At 48.9% G+C, this 15,719-nt stretch overlaps 1 protein-coding gene across 1 annotated transcript; it reads right to left on the bottom strand.

The window, feature by feature from the left end:
• Positions 1-13,087: 13,087 nt before the first annotated feature.
• On the bottom strand, positions 13,088-14,724 carry sst1.1 (somatostatin 1, tandem duplicate 1). Its single transcript, XM_052018297.1, has 2 exons — positions 14,560-14,724; positions 13,088-13,404 (listed from the first exon to the last, which is right to left on the bottom strand). The coding sequence occupies exons 1-2, from the start codon at positions 14,695-14,697 to the stop codon at positions 13,198-13,200; spliced, it is 345 nt and encodes a 114-aa protein (XP_051874257.1). The 5' UTR covers positions 14,698-14,724; the 3' UTR covers positions 13,088-13,197.
• Between the last annotated feature and the right edge of the window lie 995 nt (positions 14,725-15,719).

Genomic DNA, 15,719 nt, shown 5'->3' with positions numbered 1-15,719 from the left:
CAAAGCCATGCTGTCTGTGCCTGATCAGACCATGATTCTCCAAATGCCCATAGATCCTATCTCTAAGAATCCTTTCCAACAGCTTGCCAAACACAGACATGAGGCTCACTGGTCTATAATTCCCTGGACTATCCCTACTACCATTTTTGAATCAGGGGACAACATTTGCCAACCTGCAATCCTCCAGTACCATTCCCATGGACAACGAAGACTCAAAGATCCTAGCCAATGTTTCAGCAATTTGATAGAGGTTTACAAAATTATGAGGAGTATAGACAGAGTAAATGCAAGTAGGCTCTTTACAGCTAGATTAGGAGAGATAAGTACAAGAGGACATGGCTTTAGAGTGAAAGGGGAAAGATTTAGGAGGAACATTAGGGGGAACTTCTTCACTCAGAGACTGGTGGGAGTGTGGAATGAGCTGCCATCTGACGTGGTAAATGCGGGCTCACTCTTAGGTTTTAAGAATAAATTGGATAGGTACATGGATGGGAGAGGTCTGGAGGGTTATGGACTGGGTGCAGGTCAATGGGACTAGCAGAATAAAGTTTCGGCACAGACTAGAAGGACTGAATGGCCTGTTTTCTGTGCTGTAGTGTTCTATGGTTCTATGGTCCTAAAATCATGAGGGGCATAGATAGGGTGAATGTGTACAGTCTTTTTCCCAGGGTTGGGGAATTGAGAACTAGAGGGCACAGGTTAAAGGTGAGAGGGAAGAGATTTAAAAGAAACCTGAAGAGTGACTTTTTCACCCAGAGGGTGGTCAGTATATGGAATGAGCTGTCAGAGGAAGTCGTTGAGGCAGGTTCATTGACATTTGATTCCCACATCTCCACCCTACAACCAAGTTTCTGTAATGGCCACTAAATTGGTACAAAGGGGTGTGTTTTAGTGGCATTACAGAAACGTGGGTGTAGGGTGGAGATGAGTTGGAATTAAATATCCAAGGGTGACAGAAGAGATTCTGCAGATGCTGAAATCTGGAGCAATACACAGAAAGTGCTGGAGGAGCTCAGCAGGTCAGGCAGCATCCGTGGAGGGAAATAAACAGTCGACGTCTTGGGCAATGACCATTCATCAAGACTGGAACGGATAAGAAGGTTGGGGGGAGGGGGGAGGGGGACAGAAGCCAGGATAAGAAGGTTGGGGGGAGGGGGAGGAGCACACACAGGCAGGGGATAGGTGAGTTCAGGTGATAGGCGAATGCAGGTGAGGGGGGAAAGGTAGGTGGGTGGGGGAGGGGGGAAGAGATAATAAGCTGAGAGGTGATGGGTAGAAGAGGCAAAGGGCTGAAGAAGAAGGAATCCAGGAGGACAGGGTAATGGGCCTTGGAATAACGGATGGAGGAGGGCAGGAGAAGAGATGAACAGGTCATCAAGGTGAGGGAAGGGAGTCGTGGGAATAAGGGAAGAAGAAGGAGTGGGGGGGTGGGGGGGGGAAAGGAGGGGAGGGGTTACTGGAAGCTGGAGAAATCGATGTTGCGAAGATCAGGTTGGAGACTCCCAAGACGGAATATGAGGTGTTGTTCCTCCGACCTGCGTCTAGCCTCAACATGGCAGTAGAGGCGGCCACGGATAGACATGTTAGTGTGGGAGTGGGATGTGGGATTGAACTGGGTGGCTGCCGGGAGGTCCTGGCTGTTGCAGCAGATGGAACGAAGGTGCTCACGAAGCAGTCACCCAATCTACATCAGGTCTCACCAATGTACAAGGGTATCCAAGGGTATCAGGTAATACAGAAGGATAGGCAGGAAGGTAAGGGAGGTGGGGTAGCACTCTTAATTAAGAATGAGATCAGGGCGATAGTGAGAGATGATAAAAGATCTAAGGAGCAGAATGTTGAGTCCATCAGGGTAGAGATTAGGATTAGTAAATGGGTGGTGGTGGAGGCTGATACGTTGGGCAAGTTCAAGAGATTGTTAGATAAGTATATGGAGGAATTTAAGTTAGAGGGATATGTGGGAAGAAGGGGTTAGATAGTCTTAGGAGTGGTTAGAAGGTCTGCACAACTTGGTGGGCCGAAGGGCCTGTATTGCGCTGCATTGTTCTATGGTTCTATGGTTCTATGGAAATAATCACTGGTAGAGTTGTCTATAGGCCACAGAATAATAACATTGCAGTGGCACAGGCAATGTTGGTTTAAGAAATATTTGATGCATGTATGAATGGAATGGCAGTGTCATGGAGGACTTTTAACTTCCACATAGATTGGGCCATGATAGCTTTCTTGAACAGTTAGTGAACCTACTAGGAAAATGTTATCTTAGATCTGGTCCTGTGCAATGAGACAGGTAAAATCAACAATCTTGTAGTTGGCGATCCTCTTGGAAAGAGTGATCACAGTGTGATTGAATTTCTCATACAAATGGAGGGTGCAATAGTTCGATCTAAAACCAGTGTATTATGTCTAAACAAGGGAGACTGCAACAGGATGAGGGAGGAGTTGGCTAGCGGAGACTGGGAACACAGGCTGTGTGGTGGGACAGTTGAGAAACAGTGGAAGATTTCCGAAGAGATTTTTCATGGTCCTCAACAAAAGTATATTCCAGTTAAAAGCAAGGACAGTAAGGGTGGGGAGAGCCAGCCTTGGATAACTAAGGAAATAAAAGAAGGCATCAAGCGAAAAGCTCAGGCATACAAAGTTGCCAAGAGTAGTGGGAAACTGGAAGATTGGGAAAACTTTAAAAAGCAACAAAGAACCACTAAGCAAGCAATAAGGAAACAGAAGATAGATTATGAAAGTAAACTAGCACAGAGTATAAAAAGATAGTAATAGTTTTTATAATTATATAAAGTGGAAAAGGGTGGCTAAAGTGAACATAGGTCCCTTGGAAGATGAGAAGGGGGAATTAGTATTGGTAGTGTGGAAATGGCTGAGGCCTTGAATGACTATTTTGTGTCGGTCTTCACGGTGGAGAACATGTCTAACATACAAAAGAATGATGTTTTTGATGTGATGGGAGGTGAGGACCTCGATACAATCGCTGTCACTAAAGAGGTAGTGGTGAACAAACTAGTGGGCCTAAAGGTAGACAAGTCCCCTGGTCCTGATGGGATGAACTACAGGGTACTGGAAGAAACGGCGGAAGTTATAGTAGAGGTATTTGTGATAATTTACCAAAATACTCTGGACTCTGGGCAGGTCCCAGTGGACTGGAAGACAGCAAATGTCACGCCATTGTTTAAAAAAGGATGTAGGCAAAAGGCAGGTAACTATAGGCCAGTTAGCTTAACGTCTGTAATCGGGAAAATGCTTGAAGCTATCATTGAGGAAGAAATAGTGAGACACTTGGATAGAAGTGGTTCCATCAGGCAGCCACAGCATGGATTCAGGAAGGGCAGGTCCTGTTTGACAAACTTACTGGAGCTCTTTGAGGATATAATGAGTGCAGTGGATAGAAGGGAACAGGTGGATGTTGTATACTTGGATTTCCAGAAGGCGTCCGATAAGGTGCTGCATAAAAGACATCCATAAGATAAGGATGCATGGAGTTGGATGTAATGTATTAGCATGGATAGAGGACTGGTTGACCAATAGAAGGCAGAGAGTTGGGATAAATGGGTGTTTCTCTGGTTGGCAATCAGTGGTGAGTGGGGTGCCGCAGGGGTCGGTGCTGGGCCCACAACTGTTCACGATATTCATTAACGATTTGGAAGAGGGGACCAAGTGTAGCGTTTCTAGGTTTGCTGATAACACTAAATTGAGTGGAAAAGCAAATTGTGCAGAGTCTGCAGAGAGATATAGATAGGTTAAGTGAGTGGGCAAGGGTCTGGCAGATGGAGCACAACGTTGGTAAATGCAAGATAATCCACCCTGGAAAAAAATTATTTAAATATTATTTGGAAGCAGTGCAGGGGAGGTTCACCAGGTTGATTCCGGAGATGAGGGGGTTAGCCTGTGAGGAGAGATTGAGTCACCTAGAACTATACTCGCTGGAATCCAGAAGAATGAAAGGGGATCTTATGGAAACATATAAAATTATGAAAGGGATAGATAAGATAGAGGCAGGAAGGTTGTTTCCACTGGTAGATGAGACTAGAACTAGGGGACATAGCAAGGTCCGGGGTATTAGATTTAGGATGGAGATGAGGAGAAACTGCTTTTCCCAGAGAGTAGTGAATCTATGGAATTCTCTGCCCAGGGAAGCAGTGGAGGCTACCTCATTAAATATATTTAAGACGCAGTCAGATAGATTTTTGCATAGTCGGGGAATTAAGTGTTATGGGGAAAAGGCAGGTGGGTGGAGGTGAGTCCACGGCCAGATCAGCCACGATCTTACTGAATGGCGGAGCAGGCTCGACGGGCCAGATGGCCTCCTCCTGCTCCTATTTCTTATGTTCTTATATAACAACATTTAAAAGGTACTTGGAGAGGTACACGGATAGAAGGGATTTAGAAGGACATGGGCCAAACACGGGCAAATGGGACTAGCTTCGATGGACACCTTGGTCAGCATGGACTAGATGGGCCAAAGGGCTTGTTTCCATGCTGGATGACTCCATTAGTCTGGGACTCCAAACTGGGTGATTAGTTGGGGCTGGCTGTGGCTTTGAGCTTACAGAGTTGAACCAAAAAAGAATCATTTGTCATAGAGCTGAACAGCACTGAAACAGTCCTTCAGCCCAACTTGTCCATGCTGACCATGATGCCCACCCATGCAAATCCTTTCTGCCCAAATTAAGCCCATATCCCTCTGCACCTTTCCCATCCAAGTGCCTCCTCTGGCAGATCCAGATACCCACCACCCTCTGTGTGAAACATTGACCCCTCAGATCTCCTTTAAATTTCTCCCTTCTCACCTTAAACCTGTGCCCTCCAGTTTTAGACTCCCCTGCCCTGGGTCAAGGATTCTGACTATCTATAGAAAACAGAAACAAAGGACTGCAGATGCTGGAATCTAGATGAAAAACACGACAATGCTGGAGGAACTCAGCAGGCCAGGCAGCATCCGTAGAGAAAAGCAGGCAGTCAACGTTTCAGGTCAGGACCCTTCTCAGGACTGAAGATAGGAAAAAGGGGAAGCCCAATATAGAGGAGGGAAAAGCACAACAGTGATAGGTGCATCCCTATTTACTCTGGCAACAGACACATAGTCTATAGAACTGAGGCAAAAGAGTAGTGATGTCATGGACCATATCCAGATTACAGAAGAGGAAGTGCTGGCTGACTTGGGGTGAATGAAGGTGGGTATATCCCCAGGCCTGACAAGGTATCCCCTTGGACCTTGTGGGAGGCTAGTGCAGAAATTGCAGGGGCCCTGGCTGAGATAGTTAAAACATCCTTAGCCTGGATGAGGTGCCAGAGGACTGGAGGATAGTTAATGTTGTTCTGAGGCGGAGTACAAGGTAAATGGCAGGATTCTGGGCAGTGTGGAGGAGCAGAGGGATCTGGGGGTTCATATTCACAGTTCATTGAAAGTTGCCTCACAGGTGGATAGAGCAGTTAAGAAGGCCAATGGGATGTTGGCTTTCATAAGTCGCGGGATTGAGTTTAAGAGCCGTGAGGTTATGATGCAGCTTTACAAAACTCTAGTTAGGCCACACTTAGAGTACTGTGTTCAGTTCTGGTCGCCTCATTATAGGAAAGATGTGGAGGCGTTGGAGAGGGTGCAGAGGAGATTTACCAGGATGCTGCCTGGATTAGAGAGTATTGAATATGAGCACAGGCTTAAGGTGCTAGGGCCTTATTCACTGGAAAGGAGGAGGATGAGAGGAGACATGATAGAGGTATATAAAATATTGAGAGGAATAGATAGAGTAGACAGTCAGCGCCTCCTTCCCAGGGCACCAATGCTCAAGACGAGAGCACATGGCTTTAAGGTTATGGGTGGGAGGTTCAGGGGAGATGTCAGGGAGAGGTTTTTCACCCAGAGAGTGGTTGGTGCATGGAATACACTGCCTGGGGTGGTGGTGGAGGCAGATACATTGGACAGATTCAAGAGCTTGTTGGATAGGCATATGGAGGAGTGTGGGATGGGGGGATATGCGGGAGGAAGGGGTTAGGCAGTGTGAGGGTGGTTTGATGAACGGCACAACATGGTGGGCCGAAGGGCCTGTTTTGTGCTGTATGGTCCTATGGTTCTATGGTTCTATGGAAAGGGTGCAGAGGAGATTTACCAGGATGCTGCCTGGATTAGAGAGTATGGATTACGAGGAGAGACTAAAGGAGCTGGGGCTGTTCTCATTGGAGAGAAGGAGGATGAGGGGAGACATGATAGAGGTGTACAAGATATTGAGAGGAATAGATAGAGTAGACAGTCAGCGCCTCTTTCCCAGGGCACCAATGCTCAAAACAAGAGGACATGGCTTTAAGGTAATGGGTGGGAAGTTCAAGGGAGATATCAGGGGGAGATTTTTCACCCAGAGAGTGGTTGGTGCATGGAATGCGCTGCCTGGGGTGGTGGTGGAGGCTGATACATCGGACAAGTTAAGGTAGAGGGATATGTGGAAGGAAGGGTTAGATAGTCAGGTGTGGTTTGAAGGGCGGCACAACATGGTGGGCCGAAGGGCCTGGATTGTGATGTTCTATGGTTCTATGGTTCTATGGTTGTTCAAGAAAGGCTCTAAGAATAAGCCAGAAAATTATAGGCCAGTGAGCCTGATGTCAGTCATGAGTAAATTATTGGAAGGTATTCTGAGGGACAGGATATATGAGTATTTAGATTAATAGGGCCTGATTAGGGATAGTCAACATGGCTTTGTGCGTGGCAGGTCATGTCTAACCAATTTTCGAGGAGGTTACCAAGAAGGTCGACAAGGGAAAGGCAGTGGATATTGTCTACATGGACTTTAGCAAGGGCTTTGACAAAGTCCCACATGGGAGGCTGCTCCAGAAAGTTAAGTCACTTGGCATTTGAGGATGAATTAGTCAATTGAATTCAACATTGGCTTGTCAGGAGAAGCTAGAGAGTGGTAATAGATGGTTGTCTCTCTGACTGGAGGCCTGTGACTAGTGGTGTGCTGCAGGGATTGGTGTTGGGTCCGTTATTGTTTATCATCTATATTAATGATTTAGATGATAATGTGGTAAACTGGATCTGCAAATTTGCAGTTGACACCAAGATTGGGGGCGTGGTGGACATCGAGGAAGGCTATCAAATCTTGCAGCGTGATCTTGACCAGCTGGGAAAATGGGCTGAAAAATGGCAGATGGAATTTAATGCAGACACGTGTGAGGTGTGCATTTTGGGAGGACAAACCAGGGTAAGACTTACACAGTGAATGGTAGGGCTCTGAGGTGTGCGGTAGAACAAAGGGACCTGGGAATCCAGGTCCATAGTCCCTTGAAAGTGGCATCACAGGTAGATAGGGTCATAAAGAGAGCTTTTGGCACATTGGCCTTTGTAAATCAGGGCACTGAGCACAGGAGTTGGAATGTTATGTTGAAGTTGTACACGACGTTGGTGAGGTTGAATTTAGAGTATTGTGTGCAGTTCTGGTCACCCAGCTATTGGAAGGATGTCATTAATTTGGAAAAGATACAGAAAAGATTCACAAGGATGTTACCTGGACTGGGGGGCTGGAGTTATAAGGAGAGACTGGATAGGCTAGGCTGTTTTCCCTTGAGCGAAGGAGGTTGAGGGATGACCTTATAAGGGTTTATAAAATCATGAGGGACATTGAAAAGGTGAATGATCACAGTCTTTTCCCCAGGGTAGGGGAGTCTAAAACTAGAGGGCACAGGTTTAAGGTCAGAAGGGAAAGATCTTAAGGGGAACTGAGGGGCAACTTTTTCACACAGAGAATGGTGGATGTTGGAACGAGCTGCCAGAGGAAGTGGTAGGAGCAGGTACAATGCAATGTTTAAGAGACACTTGGACAGGTTCATGGATAGGAAAGGTTTGGAGGAATATGGGTCAAACACAGGCAAATGGGATTAGTTCAGGTAGCAACTTGGTTGTGCTGTATGACCCTATGACGCTATCTATCCTACCTATGCCCCTCATAATTTTTAAACCTCTATATGGTCACCCCTCAGCTTCCTGTGTTCCAGTGAGAACAAACCCAGCCTGTCCAATCTCTCCTTGTAACTACAGCCGTCCATTCCAGGCAACATCCTGGTGAACCTTTTCCACACTACCTCAAGTGTGGTAGCAATAGGTAGCATGGTGACCAGAACTGTACACAGTACTCAAAGTGCAGTCTACCCAATGTTTTGTACAGCTGTAATGTGACGTCCCAATTCTTATACTCAATGCTTCAGCTACAAAGGCAAGAATACCAAACATTTTCTTCGCTACCCTAACCATCTTGTTGTCACTTTCAGTGGACTTGCGGCACAAGGTCCCTCTGCATGTCAACATTCCCTGCCATTTATTCTACAGGATTTAACCTCCCAAAGTGCAGTGCCTCACATGTGTCAGGATTAAATTCCATCCGACTCCGCTCCACCCAACTTTCCAGCTGATCTATGTCCTGGTGTATTTTTAAACAATTTCTTCTTTACCTATGACTCCACCAATTTTTGTGTCATTTACAAACTTACAATTATACCACCTACATCCTTATCCAAGCCATTTTTTATATTACAAGCAATAAAGGTCCCAGCACTGATCTCTGTGATATACCACTGGTCACAGACTTCCAGTCAGAAACACACCGCATCACCACTACACTCTGCCGCTATCACCAGGACAACTTTGGATCCAGTTCACCAACAGACCTTGGATCCCAAGTGTCTGAACCTTCTGCACCAACCTATCATGCGGAACCTTGTCAAAACCCAAGGACTGCAGATGCTGGAATCTAGATGAAAAGCACAATGATGCTGGAGGAACACAGCAGGCCAGGCAGCATCCGTGGAGAAAAGCAGGCGGTCAACGTTTCAGGTCAGGACCCTTCTTCAGGACACCTGGCCTGCTGAGTTACTCCAGCATTGTAATGTTTTTCATCTTATCAAAAGCCTTACTGAGGTCTACATGGACAACATCTACCATGCTGCCTTCCTTAATTTTCTTCATTACCTCCTCAAAGAACTCAATTAGATTTGTTGGACATGATCCCCTAGGTACAAAACCATGCTGAATCCTTGTAATCAGCCCCCACCTTTCCAAGTGAACACAAAATCAGTTCATCAGAATCATCTCTGCCAACTTCCCTACCCCTGACATACAGCTGACCAGAATGTAGATTTCAGGCTTGTCATTACTGATAATAGAGATACAGAGCTTAGTGGAATGGTGTCATGACAACAACCTCTCCCTCAATGTCAACAAAACAAAAGAGCTGGTCATTGACTTCAGGAAAGGGGGCGGTGTACATGCACCCATCTACATCAATGGTGCTGAGGTCGAGAGGGTTGAGAGCTTCAAGTTCCTGGGAGTGAACATCACCAACAGCCTGTCCTGGTCAAATTACGTAGATGCCATGGCCAAGAAAGCTCACCAGCGTCTCTACTTCCTCAGAAGGCTAAAGAAATTTGGTTTGTCCCCTTTGACTCTCACCAACTTTTACCGATGCACCATAGAAAGCATCCTATCTGGATGTATCACGGCTTGGTACGGCAACTGCTCTGCCCAGGACCACAAGAAGCTGCAGAGAGTTGTGGACACAGCCCAGCGCATCACAAACACCAGCCTCACCTCCTTGGACTCTTGTCTTTACTTCTCATTGTCTTGGTGTAGCAGCCAGCATAATCAAAGATCTCACCCACCTGGGACATTCTCTCTTCTCTCCTCTTCCATTGGGTAGAAGATACAGGTGCCTGAGAGCACGTACCACCAGACTTAAGGACAGCTTCTACCCCACTGTGATAAGTCTATTGAACGGTGCCCTTATGCAATGAGATGGACTATGATCTCATGTCAGTTGTTGTGACCTTGCACCTTATTGCACTGCACTTTCTCTGTAGCTGTGACACTTTACTCTGTACTGTTACTGTTTATACCTGTACTACATCAACGCACTTTGTACTAACTCAATGTAACTGCACTGTGTAATGAATTGACCTGTACGATCGGTTTGTAAGACAAGCTTTTCACTGTACCTTGGTACAAGTGACAATTCTAAACCAATACCAATACCAATACCAATTACTGGCAGTGACACACACTCACCCAGACTGTGACACACACACTGACCCAGGCTGTGACACATACACATTGACACAGGCTGTGACACACACTGACCCAGGCTGTGACACACACACTGACCCAGACTGTGACACACACTGACCCAGGCTGTGATACACACTGACCCAGGCTGTGACACACGCACTCACCCAGGCTGTGACACACACACACACACACACACACACACACACACACACACACACACACACACACACACACACACACACACTGACCCAGGCTGTGACACACACACTGACCCAGGCTGTGACACATACACTCTGACCCAGGCTGTGACACACACTGACCCAGGCTGTGACACACACACTGACTCAGGCTGTCACAGACACACACACACACACACACACACACACACACACACACACACACACACACACACACACACACAGACCCAGGCTGTGACACACACACTGACCCAGGCTGTGACACACACTGACCCAGGCTGTGACACATACACATTGACCCAGGCCGTGATACACACTGACCCAGGCTGTGACACACACACTAACCCAGGCTGTGACACACACACACACACACACACACACACACACACACACACACACGCACACACACAGACCCAGGCTGTGACACACACACACACACACACACACACACACACACACTGACCCAGGCTGTGACACACATTGACCCAAACTGTGACACCCACACTGACCCAGGCTATGACACACACACACACACACACACACACACACACAAACACTGAACCAGGCTGTGACACACACTGACCCAGGCTGTGACACATACACATTGACCCAGGCTGTGATACACACTGACCCAGGCTGTGACACACACACTAACCCAGGCTGTGACACACACACACACACACACACACACACACACATACACACACACACACACACAGACCCAGGCTGTGACACACACTGACCCATGCTGTTACACATACGCAGACCCAGGCATTGCTTTACAACTGGCTCAGACCATCAAATGAAATTGGTGCTGGCACTATGGAAATAAAAGTTTGTTGCTTTATGAAATCAATGATCAGACGGTGAGATCGGTTTTATGTCTGGTGAAAACATATTTCTTTGTCCTTTGTAGGATCAGTCTTATTTCCAATGCAATAACTGTTTAACAACATCAAAGAATATTTGGCTTCAAAGCAGTTGGTGACATTGACTAACAATGGAAACCAGACGAGCTGGGTGCACACTGACTGTTGCGGTTACTTGTTGGCCTGATGAAGGGGGAGATCAGAGACTGAGTTCACAGCGACAATGCCTCTCCGGCTCCTTGGAATTAATGAGATCAGGTTGACGAAGGCAATATTTAGCAATGCTCCTTGATATTCTTCTAACACAATTGTAACCTTGTACAATTGATTAGCATACATAATAAAAGGTGCTAAAGTTGTTCTTGAAGAAGGCAGGTTTTCATTTCGACACGGCGTCGACAATCCCTGAAACACGTTGTGTTTAAAGAACATGTTTGTGGAGAGCAGTTGGCATTTTCCTGCCGCAGATCGCCCTTCCTCTGGGAGTTCTGACTGGTGTGACCACTGCCCAGTCCAGTGGACAGCCTCAGCGTGTCATGTGACACCAACACTGTTCCATACTGGACTGATATACCTGCTCTGAACTGGGCATTGGTGAGGTGCTGCGCACCACTGGCATCAGGTGCATGCACCCCACCAAAGCTCCGGCCTTACCAGCAAGCCAAGGTTCAATGCTGGTTCAGTCGGGGGTGTGGAGGAAGGAATCAGGAGCTGAGGCAGATGCACAAGGTCAGATCCCACCCAGTGGGAGCTGCGGGAATATACAGTGGGCAGCGGTGCCCCGGGCTGGGAAGTCATTTTTCCACGTCCACTCCTGGAGCCCGACTGCCTCACACGGTAGTGGTGAGAAGGCGCTGTGTTGTAGGAGAGGCTGTCCTCAGGGTCGGAGGGCACCCGGTGGGAAACAGTGAGGCAGACTCAGATCTGGGCAGTTGTCAAATAGCAACGCCCTGGGGACACGAGGTTTGCTGCTGCTCAGTGAAACAGTTAATCCCAGCGGCAGGATTGCCGGTCAGTGAGTAATCAAGTCTTCACCGGCTCGGTGAAGTGAGAACCCTAACCCTAACCCTAATTTAATGCACGAAGTGCCGAGGCTCAGTCCGTCCCGACCAACATTTATTCCTCAATTAACGGATTATTCTGACACTGTTGGTGGGATCCTGGTTCGTATCTTTGAGGCAAACTTTTGTCAGGTTTGTTTTATCGCCCAGTCGCTGATGGAGACACGAGCAGCGTCTTGCTGAGGGAAGTCAGCGCCCCCAGAGCGTGTCCAATGGTGCACCTCCCCTCCCTCCACACCTCCCCCCCCCCCACCCCCCAACCATTTCACAGGGGCAAGTCGCACTCTGTCGGTTCGGGAAGCGTGAAGCGATGATCACCGAAAGGACGTTTTGTTTCTGCCTGTCCTGCACTGTTGTGGCGGCCCGGGACGTCCGTGAGTTTGTGTGCGGCAGCCGTGAGACATCTTGGGGAGGGTGCTCGCTACACAAACCTGTAGGGCTCTCCTCCCCCGATGGGTAGGAGTAGTGGGTACAATGGATGCAGGGGCCGCGCCGGAACAGCTCAGGTGTTCATGGGAAGGAGCGTTAAACGTGAGGTGTGGGAGCGGGCGGTTTCTCTGGCACCCGCACCGGGACAAACCCCTCATGGAGACACGGCACTTGTCTGCCTGTCCCCCGCAACCCACAACACCTTCCCCGGGCAGGGCGGGGGTCGTGGTTCCACCTACCGAGCTGGATCAGAGCAACAAAGCGTCTGCTCGGTTTGGGAAGGAAGACACGAGGTGTACCTGAGTGGCGCTGCGATGTTCCAGAAAAGATTACCAATAAGCATTTCCACTTTCAAGCATAAATTTTATTGCAACATAGAAATGAAAAATAGTGCCTCTTTGAGCAGCGCGATGGACGCCACTCTACACAGTCACAACCCAGATTGGTACAAGTCAAACTGAAGGTCTGTTACATAAATCCATCACAATGTTTATGTACAGTTCTGCTAGTGCCACGTTCGCCTGTTTGGTTCAGGCCGAGCAGGTGAACCCGGCCCAGTACTGGGCCAGTAAAGTGGCGTCAGAAAGTTAACAGGAGGTGAAGGTTTTCCAGAAGAAGTTTTTGCAGCCAGCTTTCCGCTCTCTCTGCGCCAGGTTCGGGTTAGCGGATCTCTCCAGCTCCATCCGCACCTCGTCCTCTTGCGCAGCTCGGGAAACGTCGTCGGCGTCCAGCGCTTCGTTCTCGGCGTTCGCCAACTCGGCCAACAGCTGAGCCAGGGAGTACTCCTCCAGTTCCTGGAGAAAGGACTGGCGTTAGGGCAGAAATCCAACAAGCGGCTCGGAGTTGACGAGGGCTTCAGCAGACAGCGGGAGAAACTCTCCACAAACTATCAGACCACAAAAGCCGTTCGCCAGACCTTTACTTCCCCGCTTCCGACGGCGGAACCCTTCCCACAACCTTCTCAGTAGAAAGCGAAAGTTGCCCAACCCAGTCCCAGCGCCATCCCTCCGAGAACAGATTGACACTATTCGGAATTGGCTGCAAGGTCTCTGCCATTAGACGTATCCCTGGCTGGGACTAAGGGCGTGTCTGGGCCACTTGGGCTTGGGCAAGGAGGCTGAGCTTGGCTACCATCGGCTCGAAGGGCCGAGTGGCAACTCCAGCTTCTGTCCCTTGTTCTTGCTCTGAGATTATAAAACATCTGCTGGAAACCGAGCGCGTTTTAAAGTTGGGGGCTGTGGAGAAATGTCGGGGAGGGACATTTCTCGTGTTTAAACCTTGGGGAATTGTGAGAATCTACAACCGGCAGGCACATGAGTGAAGCGAATAATTGACTCAGTGAGAAGCTCTCCCCTCGGAGAGCAGCCGAGTGAGGGAGAGCCCGGGAGAGACGCGAGGACTCTGCTGAGTTAGGGGCCGGAGGCAGCAGCGAGCGCTGCGGGCCCGGGGGCTCTGTTGGGGCGGAGAGGGCAGCGCAAAGCGCCTTCACATGGTTTGTGATGCCCAGCGATTTCCTGGACCTCGTTGGTTCGAACCTTTCCCGATCCGATTCGTCTCCAAACCCGAGACATCCGTGTCTGCAAAAAGTACAGTTACTCATCTAAAAGATTCAGACAAACTGGATTAGGAAAGTTTCTGCCTAACCCGGGCGGTAACAGTAGCAGTTGGCTCTCGTTCCTCGGCTCCTTTCCGAGGAGGCTGTGAACCGAAGCAATGGATGCTGGTTCTCCAAACGAACTGCTGGGGAAACTCAGCGGGTCGAGCAGCATCTGTGGGGGAAATTGACGGTCGGCGCTTCGGTTGAGTCCCTTCACCTGGACCCGAAACGCCGACAGCCCATTTCCCTCCACAGATGCTGTCTGACCCGCTGAGTTCCACCAGCAGATTGTTTGTGGCTCCAGATTCCAACATCTGCCGCCTCTGGTGTCTCGGTTGCTGCCGGTTCTTACCGCTTTCCCCCGCGTCCCTGCGGCCAGTCTCTTGAGCATCCCGCGGTACCTGCCGTCTGAGGGAGCCGAGCCGACGGTCAGCACTGCCAGAGCAATGGTAAGGAGGGCGAGAGCGCACTGGACACGGCGGCACCACATCTCGGCACGGAAGGAGGCAACTTGGAACTGTTGGAGGTGGCCGTGTTTCAGCACTGGCGTTCTGTGGACAGCTCCGCCGTTCCTGCCCTTTTAAACCGGCTCTCACCCCCGATCACACGTCAGAAGGAGGGTCCCAAGGGATTTCAAGCAACTTACGCACGACCCAGTCACATTGTGGAACCAAATCATTGCCAACGTGACGGAGATTGAGACAATGCACGCGGGTCTCAATCTGAACGCCTTATCGCATCTTGGCAGTTGTTTCTGTGATGGGATATTGGAACGGGTCCATGGCCAGAAACGCAGTAAATAGACCGGCGCCATCTCAACTGTTCTATTTCCACTTCTTAATTAGGATGGATGGGCTTTTAATGATTTGAGTTTAATTGGTTGACATTTCAATAATACAACACATCCCGGGGCTTCTGTGAAGTTTATACAATGAACCGCAGAAGGTTGCTTGACTAAATTGCCCATCATTTCGCTATTTTCCAGTTGCTTTGAACTTACTGTACGCTGCTCCCCGATGTACATGAACAGGCTCTTTAATAATCAATTTTTTGGTCTGTGTGGGTTGGTGAGGGGCTGTGGGTGCGCGGAGGTGAGGGAGGCGGGCGGAGAGCGACGAATATCGATGTAGTGAGAGTGATGATCAGCGGCGCTCGGCCATAATCGGCTGTTATCGATCTTTAACATCCAGTCCAACACTGCGAACGGGGTTGGTAACTTTAGGAAAGCGAGTGATCAATAGATCCACAGAGTTATACAGCACGGAAACAGGCCCTTCGGCCCAACTCGACCATGCTAACCATGATTATTGTGTGAAGAGGGAACGAATAATCCAAGCTCCGGGTTTGCCACAAACACAGGCTGAACGGGTGAGACGTGGTATCGGGGATACATTCCGGGGGGGGGGGGGGGGGGGTGGTGGTCGGTAACATTCGGGCTTTTCTGCGTGTTCTGGCCCTTCCACCCGACTCTTAATCCGTTCAATTGTTGCCTGAATTTTGTTCTTCACAGCG

The sequence above is a fragment of the Pristis pectinata genome, chromosome 6 (assembly GCF_009764475.1).
Source record: "Pristis pectinata isolate sPriPec2 chromosome 6, sPriPec2.1.pri, whole genome shotgun sequence".
NCBI classification, from domain to species: domain Eukaryota; kingdom Metazoa; phylum Chordata; class Chondrichthyes; order Rhinopristiformes; family Pristidae; genus Pristis; species Pristis pectinata.
Note: the sequence above shows the minus strand (reverse complement) of the source record. Positions and strands in the feature narration are given on the sequence as shown.